General features: G+C 30.9%; 4 protein-coding genes across 7 annotated transcripts in view; 1 reads left to right on the plus strand and 3 right to left on the minus strand.

The window, feature by feature from the left end:
• Positions 1–2,468, minus strand: part of pain (transient receptor potential cation channel family member painless) — a 25,466-nt gene extending 22,998 nt beyond the window's left edge. Inside the window, exon 1 of the mRNA XM_018503604.1 lies at positions 2,456–2,468. Within this exon, the coding sequence (XP_018359106.1) occupies positions 2,456–2,465 (10 nt within the window). The 5' untranslated portion in view covers positions 2,466–2,468. The remainder of the gene's footprint in view (positions 1–2,455) is intronic.
• On the minus strand, positions 2,242–5,855 carry LOC108758620 (N-acetylglucosamine-6-phosphate deacetylase). Of its 2 annotated transcripts, XM_018503654.1 has the most exons (9): positions 5,781–5,855; positions 5,197–5,264; positions 4,850–5,099; positions 4,293–4,567; positions 4,089–4,218; positions 3,825–3,913; positions 3,016–3,160; positions 2,751–2,927; positions 2,242–2,673 (listed from the first exon to the last, which is right to left on the minus strand). In XM_018503654.1, exons 3-9 carry the CDS (start codon positions 5,073–5,075, stop codon positions 2,465–2,467), a joined length of 1,251 nt encoding a protein of 416 aa, XP_018359156.1. In that variant the 5' UTR covers positions 5,076–5,099; positions 5,197–5,264; positions 5,781–5,855; the 3' UTR covers positions 2,242–2,464. The 2 variants fall into 2 exon arrangements, with proteins under 2 accessions (XP_018359156.1, XP_018359157.1); XM_018503655.1 differs by having other exon boundaries at positions 4,850–5,311; positions 5,781–5,852.
• Positions 5,856–6,415: 560 nt separating this feature from the next.
• Clc (clathrin light chain) lies at positions 6,416–9,522 on the plus strand. Of its 2 annotated transcripts, XM_018503680.1 has the most exons (7): positions 6,416–6,519; positions 6,875–7,031; positions 7,310–7,429; positions 7,736–7,822; positions 7,886–7,997; positions 8,384–8,395; positions 9,213–9,522. In XM_018503680.1, the coding sequence occupies exons 2-7, from the start codon at positions 6,878–6,880 to the stop codon at positions 9,391–9,393; spliced, it is 666 nt and encodes a 221-aa protein (XP_018359182.1). In that variant the 5' UTR covers positions 6,416–6,519; positions 6,875–6,877; the 3' UTR covers positions 9,394–9,522. The 2 variants fall into 2 exon arrangements, with proteins under 2 accessions (XP_018359182.1, XP_018359184.1); XM_018503682.1 differs by lacking the exon at positions 8,384–8,395 and having other exon boundaries at positions 6,419–6,519.
• Positions 9,523–9,969: 447 nt separating this feature from the next.
• On the minus strand, positions 9,970–14,515 carry Ankle2 (ankyrin repeat and LEM domain-containing protein 2). Of its 2 annotated transcripts, XM_018503642.1 has the most exons (10): positions 14,057–14,515; positions 13,547–13,866; positions 12,910–13,221; positions 12,655–12,807; positions 12,374–12,588; positions 11,234–11,384; positions 10,992–11,157; positions 10,616–10,721; positions 10,417–10,545; positions 9,970–10,273 (listed from the first exon to the last, which is right to left on the minus strand). In XM_018503642.1, exons 1-10 carry the CDS (start codon positions 14,235–14,237, stop codon positions 10,231–10,233), a joined length of 1,776 nt encoding a protein of 591 aa, XP_018359144.1. In that variant the 5' UTR covers positions 14,238–14,515; the 3' UTR covers positions 9,970–10,230. The 2 variants fall into 2 exon arrangements, with proteins under 2 accessions (XP_018359144.1, XP_018359145.1); XM_018503643.1 differs by lacking the exons at positions 9,970–10,273; positions 10,417–10,545 and adding an exon at positions 10,819–10,900 and having other exon boundaries at positions 10,644–10,721.
• Between the last annotated feature and the right edge of the window lie 538 nt (positions 14,516–15,053).

A 15,053-nucleotide genomic window follows, 5' to 3' on the forward strand; every position in this document is an offset into this window, starting at 1 on the left:
ATGAGTTGAAAGAAAAAACTACCTAGATTCACGCTGAGGCATAATTCCTCACGGAAAAAAAAACTGTTTAGAAACGCTCGTTGAAAAAATTCTAATTATTTTGAGAAGTAAAAATTGTCATTTTTTAAACACCAAAACAAAGTGGTTTAAAAACAAAAAAACAAATTTAGTTTTTAGTTAGAAAATTATTCATTTTACGTTACAAAAATATGAAATAATATGTTAATATAAAGAAATGTTATATTATGAAAACATTTTTTGAGGAAGAAGATTCAAAAGAATTGTCTTCATTGATACTTTGTACGGGGGTAGTTCCTACGTCAATCCATTAATATTAACCACATACGGTCAATAATACTGTCAGTATTTGTTAATACTGACCGTATTATCGATCGTGTAGGGTCATTTTTAGAAGCTCATAAAAGACGAGTGTATAACGAACAGTTGCGTGTAAATACGTTTATTTACATACATTCGAAATAAACGGTTTATTTATTACAGTAGGAAATGCTTTATATAACTAGGAAATAAATGATTTTTGGAGTATTGCTTATTAAGACTTTTCGAATTGTTTTCACGAATATTATATATTTCTAAAGTTTGGTACCACCTTTTTTGAACATCCTGTATATACAGGATATTCTCGGTAATAACCACATCAACTCTCGTGAGCAAGTAGAGCGGACTAAACTGAGTCGAAAAGTCCTGTCATCATGTTGCAATTTTCGCAATAGTTAATAATTAATCATTAAAAATTAATATTTTGTTAAATATTGCAAAAATTGCGAAATGATAGAGGACTTTTCGGTCATTAAACAGACAACCTATATTCCTCTATAATTGCATACACACACACACATATATATATATATATACACACAATATATATATATATATATATATATACAGGGTTGGGAAGTAACGCGTTACTTATAACGACGTTATATTTTCGTTTCTTTTTTTTGGTAACGATTTAGTAACGACGTTACATTTTCTTTAGTAACGAATAACGAAATTGACTCCGTTACTCTTTTATCGTTATTTTTTATAGATCATGGCTGTCACAGATAATAAGATTATAAGTACTAAATAAACAAAAAATTTTTTGCTTATTTTTTGTTTCATTCACTATTCTCGCTTTAGCATAAGAACACTAAAAATTAAAATATCTATTATATAATAAAATACCGTAAAATTAAACATAAATATGTAAAATATTAACAAAAGATAAAAATGTTCAAAGATAAATATCTTTCTAAATATCTTACATTTAATTTATATTCTGTCTTAGCATTCTATCTTAAAAGCCTGTTTTAACATTTAAAAAAAGTGTAATTATGCAGAAGACAGGCTTATGGATTTTGATGAAACTAGGATCATTCGATGCATTTGTCCACGAAATCTTACCTCAATAGTCATCAACTTTAACTATTAATATCTCACTTCGCCGGGCAGAGCGACACTTATTTTTCTGCCAGATTCGTTCATTTTGTACAAACGCGCGTCGAATCGCCCTAATTTCATCAAAATCAGTGAGTAGACCCGTCTTCTGCATAATTAGAAAAAAAGTAACGAAAAGTAACGATTTGTTATCGTTACTTTTAAGTAACGGTAAAGCGTTACTTTTTAGAATCGGTAACGAGTAACGGTAACGAGTTACTTTTTACCGCAAATAACGGTAACGATAATGCATTACTTTTAAAAAGTAATTTTCCCAACCCTGTATATATGTATACACATATATAACAACTTTATATCCATTTTTTATAAAATAATAAATTTATTTAAATAAAAAATTATGAGTATAAATATATAAAAATTTCATTATAAGTACAAAACTATTTTTTGAGAATAAGTTCAAGGCTTCCGAGTATATAATCATTACAGTCATATTGAATCGTGACGTCAGAAGCGAGAAATAACACGTTAATTTTTGTTGCATGCCACCTGTGAATAAAAACAATTTAAATAAAATGAAATGATATCTTTTGAAAACAATTGTAAAAATGGACGAAAGTTATCCTTATTCCCCTAGTAATCAGGAAATAATCGTAAAAAGTGACAAAAAGCACATGAAGTTCTTTTATTCAATGCACATGTGTAACTTATTTTCACTTACACGTGCCTTTTCGATTACTTACTGACTATTAATGGGAGATAACAACAGTTCTCGTCCATTTTTATTATTGTTTTAAAGAAATCTCATCATTTTGTTTTATCCGAAATGTCTTTATTTATAAATGGCACGTAATAAAAATTAACGTGTCACTTCTCGCTTCTGACGTTACGATTCAATATAGCTGTGGTGACTATTCAGAAGCCTTAAGTCTTTTTATTATAACAGTATCTCTCGTGAGCCTTTCACTATCATTTTATACAGCGTCCAGTCATAAAATATATCCATTTGCTTTATACAGTAATTGATTCGGATTTATATACTAAGATACCTACTTACATTCAAGCATCAAATTGTTCCACGTAAAAAAAAACTGCTAATATTCTTCTCATAAACACAGTCTCCTGAAATCCATGTTGACAATACTTGGAGTTTCTCATCAAGTAATATGAAATCAGCGTCGACCCCAAAATTCAGAACACCTTTGTAAGAATCGATACCGAGAGTTCTCGCGGGATGTAAAGTTGCCGCTTCTAAAGCCTCAACTACTGTGCAACCTACATCAAACAATTACATTGCTAAGTATTACTCCAAATATAATAATTTACGATTTTATTATTATAATTTAATTTACCTGTAGCTTCTTTAAAATGTCTCACACATTTGGAAAGCTCGGTTATGCTACCACAGAGAGTATTTGTTTCAGCAATATATGCGCATCCTTTACGTATCTCTATTTTAAACTGTCCTAATTGATGGATTCCCTCTTCTAGACCCAACGCTGATATCGCATCAGTTACAAGCACCAGACCTACAAATGTTTACATTTCAATTTTATTAAAATTGTAACGACACATTATAAAATAAGAAAGTATAGATGCATATAGTAAATAGCGAACCTTCGGGATGCGTTCTATGAGCGATCCGCAATGCCGCAGGATGAGTATGAATCCCATCAGCGATTATGCCAAAATGAACAATTCTTTCAGGCGGGATTTGGTCGGATGTTAACAGACCAACCAATCCTGGATCTCTATGATGAAACTATAATTGAAAAATACTATATATATATATATATAAGAGACAGAGAGAGACAGACAGAGAGAGAGAGAGAGAGAGAGGGGGGGAGAGAGAGAGAGAGAGAGAAACAAAGGTAATCATATTTTAATATTCTTGATGCTGAATATAATTCCGTTTACCAAATCACTATCACATCACATTCAAATAAAAAATTGTAATTAAAGTCGTAGGACTATTTTAGTTTATTATAATGTCAAATATTTTTTATTATAACATTTATCAGATTAATATTCGGCGTCCTAATAAATTTAAATAACGTAATTTAAAAAATATTTTTAATTGTTTAATAGTTTATGTTGCTACTATATGTGTGTGATAAATCTTATACTAATTATTAATATCTTATTAACCATAATCGATAAATAATTTCTTTAAACTAAAAATACAACATATTTAATTTTGATTGCAATAAAACTTCTGCAACAGGTATTATAGTTATAATATAACAAAATATGCTAAAGTAAGTCCTTCTTGCAACATTAACTAATTTTTACAAAAAATGACATGATAGAATTATTTGAAAACCGAGATCATCTCCAGCGCCTAGAAAGCTGGGAAACAATTACTTTCGTTCCTTGTGCACAAAAATAATTTTTAAACAGTATCATATATCTATTTTACAACTCACAGGCAGCATGGCATTGAATAAATGAGTGATAAATGATGCTCCATGTTTAACTGCTTTTTCTCCTTCATTTAAATTTGCTATAGAATGTCCTAGTACAAATTGCCATACAAATTTAGTTAAGAAGAAATTACAATCGGTGAGATTCAATGTATATAAATTATAAGAATTAAAATGTAGAACTTCAAAATAAGAAACCTTTACAATTGCATTTAATCATAGCATGAAAGTACATTAGCATTGAGAGCTATTAAAACTTCAACTTACCAAGGGATACTTTAATATTTCTTCTATATAACTCTTCGATAACAAATGTAGCATTCGATATTTCAGGTGCTAATGTAAACATGCACACATTGTCTAGATCACCATACATATCAGTTACTGATTTAAATCCCTATTAGAAAATATATAAATTTAGCACAATATGTTGATTATTTTATAAATTTACTCAGAATAGATAACTATTACCTGTTCAAATTTTCTGATATAATGTTCTGGATGGGCACCTTTCTTATCTGGACTAATAAATGGTCCTTCTATGTGAACACCCAGCACACCAGCACCATGACTACCTCCATTTCGTTTCTTTATTCTTGGTAAGATTTTGTGGTATATCTCGGTAGGAGATGTAACCAATGTAGGGCAAAAGGATGTTACTCCATGTTCCAACAATCCCTTTGCTACTTTAGCAATGCCTCCTTCCACGTTATCAATATTACATGAAAAATCTATACCAAATCCTCCTGACAAATAAATGAAGATATTAGATCATCAATTTATTTATAAAAGTATAAAATTATAAGATTCTTATTAAATATTATATAACATCTACATTAATTTTAACAATTTTCTTTCATATTTGATAAAATATTTTGAATCCTATTGTTCTCTCTCCATTTTATGATCTATAGGAATTATTAATTTTTTGTTTAACAAAAGTAATAAAAGATATGTATGTGTGAAAAATTTCTGGTTTTACTCAAGTAAAATATATGTTGTACAAAAGAATTTATTTGATTAAATACCATTAATCTGCACATCTATATATCCTGGTGAGATCAAAGCGCCGCCACAGTCTATTCTAACATCTGGCTTGATTTTCTCATCGTAGAAAATCTTCTCCGGATTCACTATCTTTCCATCTCGCACCCATAGATCCTCTGTCTGAATCCTGCTGTCACGCAAGATCTTGCAATTACAAAATTGCTTCAGAACTCCTTTATTGTCTCGTAGCATGTTCAACGATTGCATGATTGGAAATAACCCTGAGTCACCTTAATTTCATAAATAAGAACCTTATCTGTGTATCCAAAGCATTATCAACAGTTATCAATTATGTGCTTTCACGACATTCATGTTGCTGGGACGATCAAGCATTTAGGTCACTAAAATGGCGATTGTTGGACGAGTATAAGCGATGATTCCCAATCAAAGATCCATCTTGATAAGGAAATTAGGTTACCAATGAACTCAATCAACTATTTCAGCTGTGAGAACATAAAAAAAATCTGTTGTCATTAGAAACTTATGATAACATGTAACTATAATACATATTATAATAAACATTATTATAACATATAATTATAACACATATTATAATAAACATTATTACATCTTTTTTTACTATAATAAATTCTACAATGTTTTGTAACTATTTCTTATATTTAAAAAAATATATACACACAAAACGTTAAATTATATCATTTTAACTTCTTTTAAACTTACACCTTAAATTAAATTGATGGTTTTTTAATTAAAAAAAATATTAATATTAATATTTAAAAAAATATATTAATATCAGTCCTCCATCTGCATCATGGCCAAAGTGAATCTTGTGGGTCTTTCAAGAAACAGTCAAAAATTTCAAGTAGCTGTAGCATTACTGGCTACTTACAATATAAAGAATAAAAAGGAGATTAAATTCTGGGATGAAAAATGGACTCGAAAAATACATACATCGCTACATAGTGGAAGAGATCAAAGTGTGTTCGACCTCGAGACGAATTTCGTATGGTCTGCGCAGATACCAATGTGGCCATTTAAACATTTGCACCACGGTAATTTTGAAGTGACATGTCGAGGATTATCCACGAGAATTGCTTCCAATACCGACGAGACACCATTCAAAACTGTTGACTTTATGGAAGTTCGTGTTACTGTAAAAATTTAAGTTATTAAGAATAAGAAATTGATAATATAGTACTAATTTTATGATTTATTAGTATCCTGACACAGCTGACGTGCGCCTAATTCAAATAACCGCGGTAACATGGCGGATAATGACATGATGTCGCTGACGTTAGTTGTTAGAAAATGTTTGCCACGTATATGCGCAATAGCACACCCGGGTCTTGTGGGTATTGTGCTCGGGTTTCTTCCATCATACATACCTGCACAACGAGAGCGAGTGAGAAACGATCAAGATCTCAAGATCGATCTTGAATTTGAGAATCGATTCGTCGATTTAATCGGAGCTTAAGAATCGATCTAGAAAATCGAAAATCAAAGGTAAAAGAATCGATTTTCTAAAATATCGGTCTTGGATCGAACATTCCTACCAGCGTCACCAGTGATCCTGGGCGTAAGGAGGAAGCTAGTTGGAGGTGTTTCCAGGTGTTTCTCTCTGTTAACTAAAAGTCGTGTTTCATATTCCATAGTTTTTCTCGGACGAGAATTTACGCCAAGTACTACCCAAGTAAGCAATCAAATAATAAAAGTTTCTCTCAGATAAATAAACGTTGAACTAGTTCTATTTAGATCAGTAAGAGGTTTGGTTAACCTTAAATATTTAATGTTGCTGACGTTTGATTTTTTTTCGAGAAATATACTTTATTTTTACATACTGTGAATATTACCTTTATATCGTCCTCGTTATTGTTATAATTATCCCAATGTAATACAGTGAGTAGAGGTATTTTCTAAATATAGAAAATATATTTTAGATACATTTTATTATATGTACATATATATGTATATACGCATATATATATATATATATATATATATAGTATATTGTATGAGAGACTTTATTTCCTTTCAATGTTTTTCAGACAATGGATGCATTTGGTGACAATTTTGTCAACGAACCTGATATAGATCCAGCTGCAGAGTTCTTAGCAAGGGAGCAGGATCAGTTAGCTGGTTTAGAAGATGACATTACACCGATGGCTGTAACTCTGGCTGCAGCAGGTACAGGTCAAACTGAAGGTAAACACATGTCTATATATATAAATAATAAGTAGAAAATATTTCTAAAATTTATAGATACATATTGTTCATTTTGTATTGTACTTATTTGAGTCCATCTGATTCATTTGTATTATACACATCTATATACCACAGACCTCCAAGGAACGGCCTAAAGATGTTCGGAGGATATTCCTATATCCTCTGAGTGTTAAAGGATGTTCTTAGGATGTCTTTCGGATAAAGTGTGCTATATAGGTGCAAATACAAAAATTGTAAACATAAACAATATTTTATAGATGAGCTGTCTGGAAAATTTGGAAATTTAAAAGTTGGTCCAGGAGGTGACGCTGAAGGCAGTTTTGAAATTGTAGATACCATTGGGCAGTCTGTAGAAGGACAACTACCGGTAGCATCAGGTATGAAATTATTTTACATCTCTATCTTAAAAAGAGTAATGGCTATGACACACAAAAATGCAGATACATCATAGAACATGAAATATGCAAATAAGATTTTCCTCTGGAAGTTTGCTCGCAAACATTTCGTTTAGGAAATATTGCGACTTCTTAAGTTATGGAACTATAGATATAAGTAATCTAGATTTGCCATCTTTATTGCTTTACAATAATTAAAATGTAATTATTAAATGTTTCATTCAAAGTAATAGCCTCCAGCCCTAAGACAATAGCTTTATGAATTTTTATATGTTCTTATATACATAGAACCAGTACCTCCTCCACCCATTAAGGAGGAACCTGAAAAGATTAAAAAGTGGAGGGAAGAACAAAAAGCACGTCTTGAAGAAAAAGGTAACGCATTTTTATTATAAAAATTTAGGAATAGTATGATTAATAAGTGTGCAAATTTTTTAGATACAGAAGAAGAAAAAAAGAAAGAGGAATGGAGAGAAGCTGCAAAGAAAGAATTAGAAGAATGGTATAGGCATCATGCAGAAGCTATTAATAAAACGAAGACTACTAACAGGTAATTTTTGCTAATCTTTTATCTTCTTTCTTCTTGTACACCTTTATTTCGTAAAAAATTGACAATCTAAAAAACTGAACTAAATTATTCGAATTAAAGTAACTGAACTAAATTGTGATTGCTAATTAGAATATTTTATGACCGTCTATTAAACATATTTAACAAGGCTTGTATCCCTAATAACAACGTAATATTTCCATTTAAAAAAATGATAATATATTAAAAATGTAAAATATTATTAAGAAATATAATTAATATTGGACTAAGTTATTATATATCATTTGACTTACAATTAGTCAAATACAAGTAATATGGATTAGTCCATTATTATATGCTATGTATAGATTTTTAAAGTTTTTAATTGTTATTTCCGTTTCGCTTCTTAGGGAGTCAGCCAAGTAAGTTAAAATATCTTTATACGCATGAAAACATGCATTGCATTACATTTATGTGTTATTATAACACGATTTGCTTCGCAAACTCTGAGACTAGGGCTGCGTTCGCTTTTGGCGCTCACGCGTTGTAAGCCTCATTCTATTTTTCTCAATTACATGCAAAGAAAAGATAGAAAGAAGCCTACAGCAAGTGAGCGCAAAAAAACAAACGCAGCCCTAGTCTCATAATATTCAAACCGAATGCAACCTATATTGCCTATTGAATGTAAATCAGTATGAACCTCAGTTCTCTCCCCCCCCTCCCTTCCTATCTATCTTCCCCTCTCTCTCATACACATATCACATATTATATCGTTTCTTAAAGTCACTTCGAGATTGCACTAAATGATGTTGCTTAATAAGTTATTCTCAAAAGAGTATCTATATTTTATAATATCCATAAACTAATTAAGTTAAATGCACTTTACTTCTTGAATGCTGTTAATAATGAATTGCCCCTATTGCCTTTCATACTAAAATTATTTCTATAATTCGAAAGAAAGAAAAGCTTATTAATTAAGCATTATTTGCTTACGCATAATATGAATACTATAAAGAACTGATTGCGTAACTCTTACATCAAGTCTAATAACTACAAGTTACACTTGTGTCCATATCACATAATAATACCAAAATACAAATTTTTTTTAATCTTTTTCTCAAGGCTCTGCGATATATTAATGAAATAGAAATATCACTTAATTTCTCATTTCTTTACATTACTAACTGATATACAATACATGATCTGGCATTGATTTAATACATATTTCTTCACGAATAGGAATGCGGAAAAACAATTTGTCGCCGAGGCAGATGAGGTTGAACCAGGCACTGAGTGGGAGCGCATCGCCAAACTTTGCGAATTCAATCCAAAATCGTCCCGCACTTCCAAGGATGTTTCCCGGATGCGTTCGATCATTTTGCAATTAAAACAGACACCGCCCACTCCCATTAATGCTTGATTACATTAAACAAATTATCGTCGCAATTAAATCTTGAGAATATGAATTACAATAAACAAGAAAAACTATGATTAAAAAAAGATATAATGTACGTCGTGATTACGACAATATTAACAAAAGCAAAATTCACATATGTTCTGTTAAATAAGTAATATTATTATATATAATAAAAGTTATTAATAATAAATACATTATAAAGTATGAGTAAAAACATGCATTTTTTTGCTTAAGGTATGACGGAGACAAAACTTAAGGAAATCGGCGAATGTATTTTTTAATAATGAGTATTTATTATAATTATAGACAATGAACAATAAAAAGAAGTTACGCTACTTTAAAAACTAGAGCACGAAGACTTCTAGTTACGAGTCTCTGTAAAAATGTCTCAAAATATATCTTCTTATCTTACCTCAAATATATTTATGATTTGCTTATCCAATAACATTGTGCAAAAAAGGTTTATATCTGGAGACACAGTAGTGTCTTGGCGCTATATATTTTACGAGGTCAGAGAGTTACGTCAACATTAATTAGCTAACTTCAGGTAAATTAGTTTTTTTTTTTGTTAATATAGAATAAGAAACAATCCAACCGTTAATCTAAAATTTGGCAATTCAGACTCTTGAGATTATACTTTGTTCAACGAGTTTTATCAACCGTTGCGCATAGAAGGCGACAAAGTGTAGATGTATCCTGTATCGTATATGTAAACACAGCACACTCGAGTATGGGCTTAGAAAATTGTGCGAGTGAAATAATCTCGACATTCTCACTTTGCCTACTATGTTGTCTCGTATGCGCGAAGAGTAGTAAATCTGTTGAATACAGTATAGATATTTAATTTGTAAATAATTTTTTTCTGAGGAATGTCTTGTTGAACCTGTAAATTAGAAAAAAAAAATTATGTATTAACATGAAACTGTGACATTACAAACAATGTTGCAGTTTTTAATGAATCATACTTTATCGATAAAGTACGATTCATTAAAAAAAAAATATTAAATTTAGTGCAATATTATATACCTATATGGATCACGTTTCATAGCTAGCTGCATGTCGTGTCGCCAATGGTAAATATAAGGATACGTATCAGGACAAATCGTAGATGAAAGTGCGGTGTAAACAGCATAATCTAATTTCGTTGGTGAAGACCTAAAAACATCAACAATGATATGAAATATATTCGTCTTTGTGTAAAAAATAATGAAAGAAATTTGTTTACCCTTCGATAAATATTAAAGGACCTTCTTCCGCATCTTGCATATTGTCATCAAAATCGTCTTGAACAAGTTCTGGCGAAGATGGAGGTGTAAAAAATTCTAAGCTATCTGAAAGATAAACAGTTAACATCAATTGGATTATAATAAAAAAGATTAAAAATGGATTCAGACACAATAAAGAAATAAGGAATAGATTTCAACCTACCAGAAACCGAATATACCGGAATGCACAGATAGGATGAAATCTGTTATTCCTTGTTCCTTATTCCTTTTATTGTATCTGAGTCCTGGGATATCATAATTTCACAAACGAGAAAGAAGATATAGATATAAGATTTAGAAAAATTAGATTTTATAGAGAAACTAAACTCGTGATACCTGTATCTTCTTCATTATTATCAATTTCAGTAGTTAATGAGCACATCTTTAATTTATCACAAACGTATTGTATGTCGTTGGCATCTACTTTTTTTGGCGTCTGTTGGCAACTTACTGGTTCACCTTCACAATTTGCTAGTGCATTAACATTGTTAATCGGATTTATCTATTAAAAAATATAAACATTAAAAGAATTGATTAATGTAAACATTAAAAGCGTATTATTGGATAGATTTTTATACCGTCGAGTAAAATAATTGTTCCTTATTCTTAAATCTTTGCTCCAAATATCTTTCAAGTTTCGTTAATCCATCGTCACTCCGAAAATCAACAAAATCTTTCAAAAACGGCCAATACTCCTTCCAAAGCACTTGATATTCTTCAGCAAGATCTCTAGAAAATATATATCAAAAGAAAACAGATTATTAAGGAAGTGAGGGAAACCGCTTATATTTGTAAAGTAAAACAATAATCAGGCCACAAAACAAATAAGATTGAGATGTAAATATAAAATAATTGTTTAAATAAATATAAAATATTATAAACGATTAAACGTTTCGACCTTACGTAGCCTTCATCGGCCTTCATCGGCCAATTTCTTGAAAAATATTGAAAGTAATATAAGCAAAGCATTTTAAATGTGGATAGTAAGTAACGAAGTATTATTCTTACAATGTATTATATAATTTAATATTTAAATTCAATATTAAATTATTAATTATGTGAAATTGAGCCTATAAATAATAGAGAGATATAGTAGTTTATCAAAGATATAATTAACTACAGGACATTGATTTAGAGATTGACAGGTTTTACAAGCATTTATTATATCTACCTTAAACGCCAATAAAAAGTTATTATACTATATATTATTTTATTAATACTACTTTATTATCTCAATACTTTATACTATGTACTTATACTATACATCATTATTAATTGTTCATCTCAATGGCTGATGAAAACTAAATAAGGTCAAAACATTCCATCTTATATTTATTAAAGAAATCATTTTATATTCACATCTCAATCTTGCTCATAATCTCATTATTCTTATATTGTTGTTACCAGATTTTGAAACCAAATTATTTTTTACTACTTTTATTTCAATAAATAAGGTATAATTAAAAGATACTATGAAAGTGTCATTTATTTATCGTCTGATTTTTACGATCTACATTGAACAACATAATAAGAATAAATTATCTTAATTGTAACACACACAATTGCAATTTTTACATTTCTGAATATTTTAAAATATCTAACACACATATATACACAATGCAAATATATATTAATATCATCGGTATTAATATACAGTAATAAATTTTACATAATAATTAAATTTTAAATAATAAATTTTGGATTTAATGTATACATACCTTCCAACACGTTCTAATCCTTTTTCTGTATCTTGCAACCTTAGGACTATACTAGGACTATTCATAATACTAGGTGCGTCGCCTTGTCCCTTTTTGGGAGTAACACGTGGTGGCGTTTTCCACTTTTTTCGAAATTCTACTGCCTGTGTTTTAGTCATTGGACCAGCAAATGCTCTTACTTCTACATGAGGACTGATAGGATCTTTGTTCAAATTCTGAAAATAGTAAAAACAATAAAAATAACAAACGTTCTATTCTTTACACGAATATAATGTACTTACAAGTGGATTATTTGGCGAGAACGGTTCTCCGATGATGGGTGGACATGCATTACCTTCTGTTCTTAATACAGGTACATAGAATTGATCTTCTAGCAACATACGTATCTCGCGCTTTAGAGCTTCATCTTCCTCGCGTCTTCTATTACATATTATCTAAAATCAGGGCTTATATATAAGATGTCTCTGAGAACGATGATCTTAACATTGCAAAGATGCAAATTATAACACTAAGTAAAGAATTTATTTGAAACGCACATCTTTAGGCATCTGTTCATACTTATTTTTCAAGGTTTTAATACATTGGGAATAGGAGACAAGAACCCGAACAACATCTTTAAAGCCAAATTTAACAGCAAAATGTAACGGGGTCTCATTGAGTCCTTTGTCTGGTGTATTTAAGTATAAATCCTGCATAATCTGTTCAAGATTCAGGTATGTTTTACATTTATCTTCCCCATAATACCGTTGCATAAATTTGGGATCCCCGACGGTGTTTAATAAGAATTCGCACATTTTTGGTTTATCTTTTTTCGCTGCTATATGTAAAGCATTATATCGAGAGCCCATCTAAAAATATAAATATTTTCTATATTAAAAAAAAATATATATATATTTGTTGCATAATTATGCATTAATTCTAATATAAAATTATAATTTCATTTTGTATGATAAATATATTTATTGTGTAATTTTATATCAAAATTTTATTGACACTTAATAATGACACAATAACAGTAAAAATTCAACAGAAATATTGTTACATGTAAAAATATAATTCTATATCTATTTGCATATACAAATAAAAGTATTTACACTCTTGGTATTTAAACATTAGGATAAAAAAATAAAATAGTAAAGTATAAAAAAATTTGGTTACAAGTTACACATTTACCTGCAAAAGGGCAGGCGTATCTCCACTACTGATTAGATATCCTGGATTTTTCCATACAATATTCTTCACAGCCTTCACATCTCCACTCTCAATTAACCATTTGAAAGCTATTAAATCCTGTGTGCTTGGTGCTCTAAAATTACTGGATTGTTCTTGTGCTGTAGTAACTGTCACAGGATGATTGGAAGAAGATTGTTTGTATCCAGTTTTTGCATATGCTACAGCATCAGAACGATTCTTAAAACTTTTCAAACGGCCTTTTTTATATGTGTTTATCACTTTTAAGGCAGCCTGCATCTCGAGATAAACATGAAGAGTTTCTGTAAGAAGGGATCATAATATTAATATATAATAGTAATAATAGCAATAATTATTTTGTCCCATGATTTCACCACTGCATTCTGTTTCTTAATAGAATTGGCATGTTTAAAAGCAGACCTTGTGCGCAATGTCTATTTTACGAAGCAACGTCTACAAAAATAATTAGTGACTCGACATTTAATTAATTACCTTCTCCATCTGATTGGTCTTTGTATTCCAATGGAATGTACACGGCATGGTACGTCTCAACTGGCAGGTTAGGTTGCAAGTCGCACACGTTCTCGCCCTCGTTCGTCGTATTCGCCTTGTCGTCAGGATTCTCCTTGACATTTAGTAGATTAACGACGGACTCGCGAGATGCTGGTGTCATGGTAAATCTGATTACTTCTGGCACTTCCTGCACCGATCACATAATCACATGTTCACCAAGGATGACATTTGCCGCAAAACAAAGTGTCGGAATAGCGAGTCAACTAGCGACAGCTCTTCATTCAATTCGTTAAAACCACAGCAATTTCTTCGCGAGAAAAACCGTAAGGAAAAATCACACTGCAGCAATAATCTTTTCCTGAAGACAATAGCTTCCGCAATTTAACGAAGAAGAAGATATGTATGTATATACATACGAGATGTAACAGATGTCCTTGATATTTAGAAGTCGAACGATGATTGAACAACGTTAACGTTAACCTAGGAACGGCCGACGGATACAAATAATCGTCATAATCGATGAATCGATGTTCGAGTCGTTTTCGGGGCATCATGTAACTCTTTCCCTAGGACAAAGAACTTTACTTCTAGGGATTCTTGTACTGAAAATGTTGCGAGCGCCAAATGAAATGCGTCCTTTGAGCCAAGCATTCCTATTGGCCGCTTGAGATATCACTTCGACAAACATTATCGTCGATTTATCGCTTAGGCCGCCTTTCCCGTAGCTTTATTTTGTCACGTACCGTAGTAGATGAGTTTGGACTTATGCCGTAACATCGTTGTGTCTCGCATTCTGAAAAAAAATCGGCTTGAAAGCCTTTCGCGTGGATGAGATTGTATTTTCAAAAGTCCACGTGACACGTATCGTCGGGCTCATTGGCTATTACGTCACATGATCGTTCGGATCTTGCCAATCAAAGCATCTTTATCGCAGGAAAACACGCCCTTCTCGGTCTTCGGAATGATGTTAGCCAGT

Source organism: Trachymyrmex cornetzi, unplaced genomic scaffold, assembly GCF_001594075.2.
Source record: "Trachymyrmex cornetzi isolate Tcor2-1 unplaced genomic scaffold, Tcor1.1 scaffold16, whole genome shotgun sequence".
In the NCBI taxonomy this organism is placed as follows: Eukaryota; Metazoa; Arthropoda; class Insecta; order Hymenoptera; family Formicidae; genus Trachymyrmex; species Trachymyrmex cornetzi.

Excerpts from the sequence above, each read along its gene's own strand:
- LOC108758620 (XM_018503654.1), bottom strand. The coding sequence starts at position 5,075 with ATGCAATCGTTGAACATGCTACGAGACAATAAAGGAGTTCTGAAGCAA. Across the intron at positions 3,914-4,088 it reads AAATATTAAAGTATCCCTTG|GACATTCTATAGCAAATTTA; the intron begins GTAAGTTGAAGT and ends AATTTGTACTAG. Across the intron at positions 3,161-3,824 it reads TATTCAATGCCATGCTGCCT|TTTCATCATAGAGATCCAGG; the intron begins GTGAGTTGTAAA and ends TTTCAATTATAG.
- Clc (XM_018503680.1), top strand. The coding sequence starts at position 6,878 with ATGGATGCATTTGGTGACAATTTTGTCAACGAACCTGATATAGATCCA. Across the intron at positions 7,032-7,309 it reads AGGTACAGGTCAAACTGAAG|ATGAGCTGTCTGGAAAATTT; the intron begins GTAAACACATGT and ends AATATTTTATAG. Across the intron at positions 7,823-7,885 it reads AGCACGTCTTGAAGAAAAAG|ATACAGAAGAAGAAAAAAAG; the intron begins GTAACGCATTTT and ends CAAATTTTTTAG.
- Ankle2 (XM_018503642.1), bottom strand. The coding sequence starts at position 14,237 with ATGACACCAGCATCTCGCGAGTCCGTCGTTAATCTACTAAATGTCAAG. Across the intron at positions 11,158-11,233 it reads AACAATTATTTTACTCGACG|ATAAATCCGATTAACAATGT; the intron begins GTATAAAAATCT and ends ATTTTTTAATAG. Across the intron at positions 10,546-10,615 it reads CCTTTAATATTTATCGAAGG|GTCTTCACCAACGAAATTAG; the intron begins GTAAACAAATTT and ends TGATGTTTTTAG.